A 12,453-nucleotide genomic window follows, 5' to 3' on the forward strand; every position below is an offset into this window, starting at 1 on the left:
GGTATATATGATATGTGATAGAGGCGAAAAGAGGGGGAAGGGATAGGATAAAGAGGAGCCGGAAAAGGTATCCGGAGAATGTCTCAAATAGAGGAGGGCCAGAGAACATACATGATACCATAAATATCAGCGGTTTCACTCTCCCATAGGCAGTCTTCTTGGAGTCGTTTTCAGGTTGCCTCTTTTGGACCTTTGTTGCTTAGGTGTGTGTTGTTTATCCCACAATTCAGCAGGTGGGAGGGCAGGTAGGCCGCCTAGCTCTTGTACTGGATCCCAGTCCTGTATGTCCATAGGGGCAATGTTCAGGTGTTCGTAAACTGGGTCTAAGTCCAGGTGAGAGGAGATGGTCATCCTGCGTCCTTCATAGACAAACAAAAGTCCAAAAGGAAAGTTCCATCTGTACATAGTGTTGTGTCTCCTGAGCCAATCCGTCAGTGGTTTAAGAGCTCTCCGTTTCCTGAGCGTAGATTGGGCCAGATCCTGAAAAACTAGAACTTCATGGTCGTCCCACTTGATCGACTGCATGCCTCTGGCTTTTGACATCACCGCTTCTTTTACTGGGTAACTCAAAAATTTAACAATAACATCTCTGGGTGGTGCTGTAGGTGCTGGTTTTGGCTTCAGGGCTCTGTGAGCTCTCTCTAGAAGGACCTCGTGTACCGAATCAGGACCCAGTATGTTAAGGCAAATCTGAACTACAGTATTGGGGATGTCCCCCTGGGCAACCGTTTCTGGTATTCCTCTAAAGCGGAGGTTATTGCGGCGACCTCTGTTTTCCTGATCCTCTAATGCGCTATACAGCGAATTCAGATTTAGCTGGACTGCTTGTAGTTTTTGCGCAACAGCCGTTTGGTGATCTAATAGGACAATTTGCGTGTCCTCTAGGGCCTCAACCCTGCGGCCAATATGGCGGACGTCCTGCTTAATCGTACCTATGTCGGCACTTATGGGTTCTAGCGCCATCGCTAGGGAGGCCGTCAGCGTGTCTCTAAGGTAAGAGCGGGATATCGGGAGGGAGTCAGATTCGTCCTCACCTCCCTGCGCTCCAAGAGAAGGCTCTCCTTGTTTTCGGCCGGCCGCATGAGGAGACGCCGGCGCCATCTTAGTCTCCCTGCTAGCGTAGGTGGCAGCAGCCTTCTTTATAAATTTATCCATGTCTCCGGACGAGGTGGACGATTTCGGCTGAGTGGCAGGTTCCCCTGCTTTAGGGCCTCCGATTTTCACCATTCCGGACCTGATCAAGCAGAAATCCAAGCTGAAAGGGCACTTTTCAAACGGAGCTCCTGCTTCACACAGCCATTCAGCTCGGCCGCAGGCTCCGCCCCCCCAGTTTTAAACATTTTTGGTGGACAGACGAATTCTTCTTGGGGTAACTATGGCCCCCTGCCGCACTAAACACCCACTCTGATGCCACATTGCTGGCCTGGTAGCAAAGCTTGTCCAGGGCAAACACGGACAGTTGCGGTCACAAATCAAGTTTGGCTGCCCAGTAGTCCAGTGGATATTCAATGTGGGGTGGCAGGGTGCACTCCAAGTATTCCACAACCTGCTGGTTCAGGTTTTGCTCTGTGTCTAGCTGCTGCTGCTAGTGAATAGTTTCTTCAGTAGGAAGGTGAAGAAAACTGCTCATCAGCGACTCTAGACTTAAGTTGCTGCTGGTGGAGCTGGTACAGCAGCCATGGCAGTGGAACGTGAGTGCAGAGGGCCCCCCTGGTCAGAACTGCATTAGGATGGGTGATGGTGCACAAAGGCAGCAGCCAACTGACTAAATAGGATGTCTCGATAGTAGTTCAATTTGTCCTCCCTTTCAGCGGGTGTAAAAAAAAAGGCCCCATTTTGGACGGGTTGCGAGGGTCTAACATGGCGGAAAGCCAGTAGTCATCCCTCTGACAAATGGTGACAATTTGGCGGTCACTACGCAAGCAAGTGAGCATGCATCGGGCCATTTGCGCAAGTGACTCGAGGGGACTCCTCGTCTCCATCTTTACTGTATACTGCCACGGTGTGTTTGGGTAATCTGCCTCATCGCCCTGTAGCTCCTCCGGCTGTTCCTGCTCCTCTTCTCCTGTTACCTGTGTAGAAAAACAACCCATTTCGCTACACATTACTTGTGTTCCAATGTCCTCCTTCTCCTCCAGTTCAGCCCCCACAGGGTCATGTGGGCGTGAGAAGTAGACGCCACGTCATTAGTCCCCTTACCAGCCAGATTTACCTGCTTCTGTTCCAGGATATGAAGCAGTGGAATGACATTGTTCATCCCATAGTCCTAACGACGGACAAATAACGTGGCATCCTAAAAGGGCCTGAGCAAAAGGAAGGTGTCATGAATGAGCTGCCACTGGCTGACATCAAAGTTACACAGGGGAGTACTCCTGTCCGCTTGGATCATCAAGAAATCGTTTATGGCCTTTCGTCATTCGTATAGTCGGTCCAACATATGAAGGATAAAATTCCAATGAGTGGAAACATTGCTTATCAGCTATGTCGGGGGATGCTGTTCTGCTGCCACAGCTCAAGGAGGGTGTGCTTGGTGGTGTACAAGTGGCTCGAGTGCATGCAAAGTTTCCTCGCCATTTTCAGGATGTCTTGCAGATAGGTGGAAGATTTCAGCAACCGCTTGACAACTAGATTGAACACGTGCACCATGCAGGTGCATGGCTCAGCCCTCCTTTACGCAGCGCCGACACCATGTTCTTCCCGTTGACAGTCACCATGGTTCAGATTTAGAGTTTTCGAAGAGAAAGCCAGGATTCAATTTCTTGATGAAAGACACAGAACAGTTCATCCCCTGTGTGACTCTGTTTGCCCAGGCAAACTAGGTGCAGAACAGAGTGACACTGCCGTGCCCTGCACATGTGGTATACTGGTGTGGCACTGTGAATTGTCCCTGCAGTGGAGGCTGAGGACATGGTGGAGGATGAGGAAGCAGAGCTGGACATTGTCACAGGACCAACGGCGTGAGAACGAAGAAGGCAAAAGTGGCGTCACCTGGCCAAGTTGCTGGTGTGGCTGGGCAGGAACCACATTTACCCCGTTGGGCCGTAAAGGACAAATATTGTCCTTGACCGTAGTTACAGCTCCACGCGTCGGTGCTGCCATGCACTTTGACAGACACCGACAGGCTCAAGGACTGGCCCGCTTTCTGTTCTACATACCGTATGTGTGCAGGGCTGGTACTGCCTTTTTCACACAAAAAGACGGCTTGGGACTCGGCACAAGCCATCAGTTCTTTGAAAGGTGAAGAGTCTACCACTTTGAAAGGGAAGGACTGCTGAACAGGTTCAGCTTCTGCGCCGTTGGATGAGTGCACACATACTTTAGTCTCTTGGCAATTGCTTTGGTGATCGATTGCTGATGGAATAACTGACAAGAAGGAGGAGGAGCAGGAACATCAAGACCAGCAGTTGATGGAAACGACGGATAGCTCTCTTCAGCTGAGGTGGTGGAGTTTGACTTCATGAAATCAAGTGTGTGCCACTGGGTGATTCAGTGGCGGCCTAACAAAATATTGACACACCGCTGAGTATGGCATTTTCCCCCAACACTTTGTACTGACTGCCTGCTACCGCTGCCTCCGTGAACCATGGCACGGCTCCTGACCTCCCACTGCTGCCACCCTGCTGACTCCCGGCCACGCTACCACCTTGCTGGCTCAGCCGCTGCCTCATTCTCAAGATGCCACCCTCTTCTCCTGATGTGGATGTCCCGGGCTATGCCAACTAAGCGTTGTGCCTGAAGAACCCACCAGCTCTTTCTAGGGGGTGTTTGATGTCACTTAGAAGACCGAGTCAACCATTCAAGCACCGCTGGGTTGCTAGTCAAGACAAGACCGCTAGCTGACAATTGGAGGTCAGCCTCTCCTGCTTCCACGCCCCCTTATTCTGCTTCTAGTTGTGCTTGCGCCAGAAACATTTTGGCCACTGCCCTTTTCCTTTGAAGGGCCTGTCACTTGTCTGTCGGACATACTGTTAGATAAAATTATTAAATTACAAGGAAATGAATACACCCCAAAAAAGCTGTAGAACAATCTAACTGCATTGCAGGACGGCAAATAAGATGTATTTATTATACTATTAAAACACCCCAAAAAAGGCTGTAGTATAATGTAACTGCACCACAGAACCGCAAATAAGATGTACTTTTTTATACTATTAATACACCCCAAAAAAGGCCTTTAGTACAATGTAACGCTCAGCAGAACGGCAAATAAGATGTACTTTTCTTACACTAATACACCCCAAAAAAGGCTGTAGTACAATGTAACTGCACCGCAGAACGGCAAATAAGATGTCCTTTTTTTTACACTAATACATCCCAAAAGAAACAGCAGACAATTTAAATGCACGGCAGAACAGTTAATATTTCCTATAAGTGCACCCTGAAAATGGCTGTATCACACTGCACTTGCACTCCAAAAAGAAGCAGCAGTATAATGGCAATTTGGATCCCTAATAATTTCAGCAAGGTGTAATAGTAATCGCTCCTATTACCCAGGATGTACACTCTCCTATTGCACTCTGTTCTCCTTTTATAGCGTGGATGATGTCTCCCTATGCTTCCCTACACCTTGAATAATCTTTCCCTGAACTTATAGTTTTTTTAGCACAATAAAGTCTTACCTAGCACTGTCCCTAGCGCCTGATAACATCTCTGCACTAAGCACACTGGAAAATTACGGCATCCAAGATGGATGAGGCTATTTATAGGGCTGGGACATCACAGGGCTGCCTGCTGATTGGCTGCATGCATGGCATTGTGGGTGATGATCAGTCATTCCCAGAGTTCTTTGCTCCGTGTCCTAACATGTGCAGCAGTCATTTTAGGAAAAAAATTTATTCGTTACCACGATGAGTGAGGAAATTCGGATTTTGTGTGAATCGAGTTTTTCCTGAAATTGGAATCGAATTCCACTTCGTCAACTTCGATTTGCCCTTAAAGGGGTTATCCAAGATCTATAATGCCCCTCCATATGCCCGGGCACCTCACAGAGGTTGTACTTACCTCGCTCCCCAGCACTCACTCCCCAGTTTCTCCTACTGGCACAGCTGCTGCTGCATCACCAGCAATGCTAAGGAGGCTCATTCCCATCGTGGTCTGCTATAGGTTGCCCTCATCTGCACGACGCGAGAGGTTTTCATCCGCATGACAGGAAGATGTAGTGGTGGCCGTGCCGTATGAGAAGCGACGCGGGTGCCAAGGAGTGAGGTAAGTGCAACCTCTGTGAGGGGCCATATCTATCTATCTATATTTAGTTTATTACTGTAATTGTGCTGAGTACTAACCCATAGAATAAGCAAAATGTATAGCATAAAAACTGGCAGTGGCAGTATTGCTGTTTTTTTGCTATTGAAAACTCCAACATGTTCTGGAAAAGACAAGCCATTGGAAGGCAGCTATCAAAAAAAATGAAAGCCCTAAAATACATACAGGTGAAGGGGTTAATATGATGATTTTACTTATTATTATTTAGGTCAATTATTTTTTGTATCTGAATCTGCAGAATTCAGCTTCTAAATAAATTGCTGTGACTTTTCTTTTAGACGTGTCTGTTGGCAATGAACAACTCCTTGGAATTCTTAACAAGATCATAAAATATTTCACAATTAAGGTATGTTACATAATTTCACTGGATTGAGCCAGGACATAAAATTTACAGTAAAAAATGCACTCCCTTTAATATTTGCCTGCGCTAGGAAACAATCCTTTTTCCAGAATGAAACATATTCTCATTTTTTATTTTATTTTTTACTTTTTGGGGGGGAAATAGTTTTATTTACTTATTTTTCCATCAGTCATGTACCAAAATAACAAACAGTAAAAATGATTGAGGAAAAAATCCAAGAGGATCTATTGTTTTATCAGCAGTGGTAATAAAAGCTGTCCCCACTAATAAGAAGGCAACAGAGAGCGCCAAGTCCATGATAATTATGAATTTGGATGGGTAGGGGAAGAACCATTGATGGGTTCCACACAAATGAGTCCATCATGCAGTGAGGATGAAGTAAGAGCAGTTTTTCCAAGTCATGTGATACAACCAACGAGCACCACAACATAATGAAAGATGCAGCTGCTTAGGGTAAATTTAGATGAAACATATTCTAATATAATGAAGATAACATTGATATTTTGACTTCACCTTAAGTTATTGCACAATATCTTCTGTGCTGAGATATGCCTGCTTGAATTTACAGTCCCATAGCCTGAGGTAGTAACACTTTAACATGTATTTCTGGCATTTTCTTCTATTTGGTTCCATGTGAATTGTTAAATTTAGGCCCAAATAATATACTAGTAGGCCAGTTGGCTGCAGTCAAATTAATCTTTACAATTAAGGACACATGTCTGATGCAGGGCTAATTAAAGGGGTTCACAGGCTTTTAATATTGATGACCTATCCTCAGGATAGGTCATCAATACCAGATCGGCGGGGGTCCGACACCCGGCACCCCTGACAATCAGCTGTATGAAGGGAAGGCGCACACAGTGTGCAAGTGCTGTCTCCCCTCTCTCTTCCTGCTCGCAGATGCTTTGCCATAGATATAGCCACAGCGTGCACACTGCGAGTGCTTTCCATTCATACAGCTGATCAGCCGGGGGGTTGCCGAGTGTCGGACCTTGTCTGTCTGATATCGATGACCTATTCTGAGGATAGGTCATCGATGTTAAATGCCTGGAGAACTACTTTAAATGGAAATTACCTTGAAATATCAAATACATTTCACTAATGGGATAATTTCCTTTCATGCATCCATCTTTCTCCTATAAAAAAGAACAGAGGCTGTAATTTTAACATGGTAATTCCATATTTCCTGTTGGGGAAAATTTGGAAGAACTCCATACTCTTTGAATAGTCAGCCAATGGCCAAAGCAGCACTCCCACACAAATCTGTCCATGTATTTTCTTTTTTCCTCTGTGGGGCTTTTATGCCATATCTTGCTCTTAATTGTCTTGTAAAATGGCTGTTGGCAGTTGAAAGATGGAACTGAACATGTGTTTCCACCGCAGTGATGTTACTGAGGTGGACAGAGAAATAGCAAAAAGAACAAACAGCAGGTGGTGCTATACAGATATGTTTCATTGTTTAACTCAGTGGCTATACTACATGTTCAATAACATGCAATAACAAAAGGTATTCTGATTCAGGCTTGAAAAATTAAGAATATTTTTTGTGGGTCAATTCCTTAAAATGTATACTATGTATCCAGAAAAATATAAACAACCCTTCTGCTTACCCTCTGGCCTAAATACCACTACACTTCACCATAAATGAACTGAATAAAAGTGTAGCTGGGTTTAAAAAAAAAATATATTAATATGTCATAGAGATATAGCAAAAGTTTTGATCGGTAGTCAGATCACTGAGGTCAGCTCATTGCTGAAATCCCCATTGATCGCTAAAATAAGGAGTGAGAAGCGTTTGCACATCGCTAACCTTGGGGCAGAGAGATTGATATACAAACCCTTCTCTTTCTTCATTCTAGTGACCTCAACACAGACCCCAACCGATCAACACTTTTGATATGTCTTTATGACTTTTTAACACAATGACTGTTTATTTTATTAACATAGATGATGCTTTCTTTTTCCTTTTCTAATATGTCAAATGTATTGTTATGTTTTAGTTTGTCCGAGGAAGAACATTTAAGGAAATCCCTCTAACCAAATACAGTAAGTAACAGGATCCTCTCCTGAGCATCTCATCTATAGATAAATATTTTTAGCAAAAATGACTTAATCTAAATATTTTTCAATTAAGAAGAAAATTCATCAAAAGCAGCAATTGCTCATTTCTGTCCTTATTCATTTAGTTCTGGCACAGTACTTGCATGGTTTGGCATATGCCCTCATTTTCTGCTTGGTAAATTATACCGCAAAAAAAAAGAGAGAAACTTTTTCCTTTTATATATTTCCAATTTAATGTGGTTTGGTAAATATTTATGGGTCTCGTTGAAATCAAAATGCTTGACTGCAGCATATTTTTGTGTTAAGTTCAAAAGTGGGTATAATTTTAATATGCTGACTTTCAATAATGAGTGAAACCGCTGGATGAGACTGAAGGGGAATAAAGCACTTTTATTTTTTAGCAAGTTTCTGCAAATTTATAAATATATGTACAGTACAGACCAAAAGTTTGGACACACATTCTCATTCAAAGAGTTTTCTTTATTTTCATGACTATGAAAATTGTAGATTCACACTGAAGGCATCAAAACTATGAATTAACACATGTGGAATTATATACATAACAAAAAAGTGTGAAACAACTAAAAATATGTCATATTCTAGGTTCTTCAAAGTAGCCACCTTTTGCTTTGATTACTGCTTTGCACACTCTTGGCATTCTCTTGATGAGCTTCAAGAGGTAGTCACCTGAAATGGTCTTTCAACTGAGATGCTTAGCACTTGTTGGCCCTTTTGCCTTCACTCTGTGGTCCAGCTCACCCCAAACCATCTCGACTGGGTTCAGGTCCGGTGACTGTGGAGGCCAGGTCATCTGGCGCAGCACCCCATCACTGTCCATGTTCAAATGGCCTTTACACAGCCTGGAGGTGTGTTTGGAGTCATTGTCCTGTTGAAAAATAAATGATGGTCCAACTAAACGCAAACCGGATGGAATAGCTGCTGTGGTAGCCATGCTGGTTCAGTATGCCTTCAATTTTGAATAAATCCCCAACAGTGTCACCAGGAAAGCACCCCCACACCATCACATCTCCTCCTCCATGCTTCACGGTGGGAACCAGGCATGTAGAGTCCATCAGTTCACCTTTTCTGCATCGCACAAAGACACGGTGGTTGAAACCAAAGATCTCAAATTTGACTCATCAGACCAAAGCACAAATTTCCACTGGTCTAATGTTCATTCCTTGTGTTCTTTAGCCCAAACAAGTCTCTTCTGCTTGTTGCCTGTCCTTAGCAGTGGTTTCCTAGCAGATATTCTACCATGAAGGCCTGATTCACACAGTCTCCTCTTAACAGTTGTTCTAGAGATGTGTCTGCTGCTAGAACTCTGTGTGGCATTGACCTGGTCTCTAATCTGAGCTGCTGTTAACCTGCGATTTCTGAGGCTGGTGACTCGGATGAACTTATCCTCCGCAGCAGAGGTGACTCTTGGTCTTCCTTTCCTGGGGCAGTCCGCATGTTAGCCAGTTTCTTTGTAGCGCTTGATGGTTTTTGGGACTGCACTTGGGGACACTTTCAAAGTTTTCCCAATTTTTCGGACAGACTGACCTTCATTTCTTAAAGTAATGATGGCCACTCGTTTTTCTTTACTTAGCTGAATAACAGTCTATTCAGTAGGACTATCAGCTGTATAACCAACTGACTTCTCCACAACGCAACTGATGGTCCCAACCCCATTTATAAGGAAAGAAATCCCAATTATTAAACCTGACAGGGCACACCTGTAAAGTAAAAAAACATTTCAGGTGACTACCTCTTGAAGCTCATCAAGAGAATGCCAAGAGTGTGCAAAGCAGTAATCAAAGCAAAAGGTGGCTATTTTGAAGAACCTAGAATATGACATATTTTCAGTTGTTTCACACTTTTTTGTTATGTATATAATCTCACAGTTTTGATGCCTTCAGTGTGAATCTACAATTTTCATAGTCATGAAAATAAAGAAAACTCTTTGAATGAGAAGGGGTGTCCAAACTTTTGGTCTGTACTGTATATTTTTATTTTGCAACTAAATAGCTTTGAAAAGTCAAGTGAAAAATGTTTCACAAATTTTGCACAATGTATTATAAAAACATTTTAAATAAAGTAAGGCTAGTTTCACACTAGTATCCAACAGGCTGTTCCGGCAGGGAGCAGCCTGCTGCATCCGGCATTGCCAGACACTGTTGTAATTCCTTTTGGCCCCATTAACTATATTGAAGTCCAGAGGAGAACTGGCTGCAACCTCGTAATTATGCCAAGAATCTTCTGGATGAATACCATTGCACACAGTGTTTTTTGTCTGGCAAATACCCATCATTCTATGCCGGAACAGCTTGCCAGAAGTCTGTAATGGCGGTGTGAAACTAGCCTAAGTTAGTTTTTAAAAATATATAACAAGTCTAATTTTGCAGTATTAGTTTCCACTAAAGTTAAATCTTGAAGGATGCACACCTCTCTTCAACCAACTAACTGTATAACCATTTGACAATATAATGGTAATTGTTTAGTAATTTGCCCAAAAGTTTAGATCTTAGACCAAAATATTAACTTCCTCTCCTTGATGACTCTCAACTAACCCAAACCAGAAAAAAATACAGTGGAAATTTTGGCAGTATGCACATTAAAACTAAACCAGAAAAACGTTATTTTAAAGTTTAAATGTTGTGCTTTTAGTTGACTCTTGTGTTGTAGTCGTGGCAGCTTGCAAGTTGCAACATAACCCCATCGAAGATATATTGACAAGGGTGAAAGCCGCTGTACTGTGGCAGATCAGTAGGCTAATTGGTCTAAGGCAGGGATGCTCAACCTGCGGCCCTCCAGCTGTTGTAAAACTACAACTCCCACGATGCCCTTCTGTAGGATGATAGCTGTAGGCTGCCAGGGAATGATGGGAGTTGTAGTTTTGCAACAGCTGGAGGAACGCAGGTTGAGCATGCCTGGTCTAAGGGTACTGTATGCTTTTGTATGGCAGAAAAATTTGAAAAATGTTTTAAAAAGTCAGCTAATTTAGCCTTTCCTTATTGACATTAATAAGGAACACAGCACAAAGAAGTAACGTGCCACTTCTTCAGTGGCAGAAGAAAATTATGTTTTTCCTGTTGAAGTCAATGGAAAGCTGTTGGCGAAATTTTGATATACGATAACTGCTGTTTTCTGTGGCAGATTTTGTCCATGTGAATATACCCACATTATTACTAGGTGTGATGTAGTAACATGTCATGTGACTGTCATCGTATGTCATGTGACTGCATCTTGCCATGTAGCCATATCTTAAATGTCGAAAATACACAAAAATGTTAAGAAATCACAACAGCTCCATTTTTTATATTCTTTTCTCCGTGGATCATATTTTTTTTTTTTTTAACTGTGAGAAATATAAAGAACTAGTCTTTATGTGTCCCAGGAGGTCAGTCATTTCCTACTTCTTACTACCGGCTGTGGAAGGAGCTGTATCCCACTGCTCTGTCTGCAATAACAGTAAATGATAAGCCTTGTCCCAGCTTCTGTCTGAGGCAGTGAACCCCTGTCTTCTCTGCAAGATTTCTATAAAACTATGACAGTGGGGACAAGATTTCCTTCTATTTTCTTTTAACGTTATTGTCTAGGTTTGGCATTATTTTAAGAGTCATTCAGAGAAAAAGATGTGTGATATCAAAATAAAACAAAAGGGGGTCTCCAATTCGTCTCCTGATTCTGTACGGTAATTACAGTGCCACCCTTAAAGAGATTGTACAAGAATGGAGGGGTTAGCAAATCACCAATTCTGCTGGACCTGCAAAGGGAAGATGACTTACCTGTTTCATGGCACGGGCCCCCAGCTTCTTCTCTGCTGGGCTCCAGCGATGTCACATCCGGTTTGACATTACCGCTACCAATCACAGGCCACGGGGGTGTCCGGCTCCCCTGGCTCCATGACAAATGGTCACATGGCCGCATGAAGTCAATGGGTACGCACAGCAATGTAGAGTGCACACAGCCATTGCCTGTGTTTTGCGGATACACGGTTTGCGGTCTGCAAAACGGGTACAGCTGTTCCACGTTTGGGTGAATGTGGCCTAAAGTGTATTTTCATCAACTACCTGAGCTCCCATTCCTGCTTGGATTGTTTTTTTTTCTCAAAATTTACCTTATTTGAAGTTTTCTCTTAACCCCCATGCTGACATAGCAGATCATGTGACACTAACCACGTTCTTTTTACCAATTACGCTTACAACCAACAGCAATATGATAATAGATATGCCACAGGATGCAATGGTAGGCTAAAAACTTTAGAATAAGGTAAATGATAACTGGAGACATTTGGAGAAAGCGATATAACAGTGATATCTGTTGGATACATTTACGTTAGTGGCACAACCTCTTTAACGTGACTTTAAATGAAAATAAGCTATTGTAAAATCCCCTCAAAAGACAAGGGGACACTGCCTTTGACTGGAGAAGAAAAAGTTCAGTCTCCTTAAGCGTCAAAGCTTCTTTACTGTAAGAACTGTGAATCTGTGGAATAGACTTCCTCAGGACGTGGTCACAGCAGGAACAGTGGACAGTTTTAAAAAGGGTTTAGATTAATTCTTAAATGTAAACGACACTAATGCTTATTAAAATGTGTAGAAATTTGAATCTCACTTCCCTCTGGGATTCGCGTCCCCACCTATCCCTTGATGGACTTTTGTTTTTAGACGCATTAACTATGTAACTATATAATTAGATGGAGATGTAGTTAATTTTAAATAATGTACTGTATAGTATCACTGTGTTTCCCACTACATAGTGCATATTAAGTACTATGTGGCTAA

General features: G+C 43.0%; 1 protein-coding gene across 7 annotated transcripts in view; it reads left to right on the forward strand.

Moving 5' to 3' along the window:
• The window catches only part of POSTN (periostin), a 79,736-nt gene that overhangs the window by 44,424 nt on the left and 22,859 nt on the right, over positions 1-12,453 (forward strand). For all 7 annotated transcript variants that reach the window (XM_044285161.1, XM_044285163.1, XM_044285164.1 and 4 more), the window contains exons 15-16: positions 5,541-5,608; positions 7,624-7,669. In XM_044285161.1, coding sequence (XP_044141096.1) covers positions 5,541-5,608; positions 7,624-7,669 — 114 coding nt within the window. The remainder of the gene's footprint in view (positions 1-5,540; positions 5,609-7,623; positions 7,670-12,453) is intronic.

This window comes from Bufo gargarizans, chromosome 3 (genome assembly GCF_014858855.1).
Source record: "Bufo gargarizans isolate SCDJY-AF-19 chromosome 3, ASM1485885v1, whole genome shotgun sequence".
Lineage (NCBI taxonomy): Eukaryota > Metazoa > Chordata > Amphibia > Anura > Bufonidae > Bufo > Bufo gargarizans.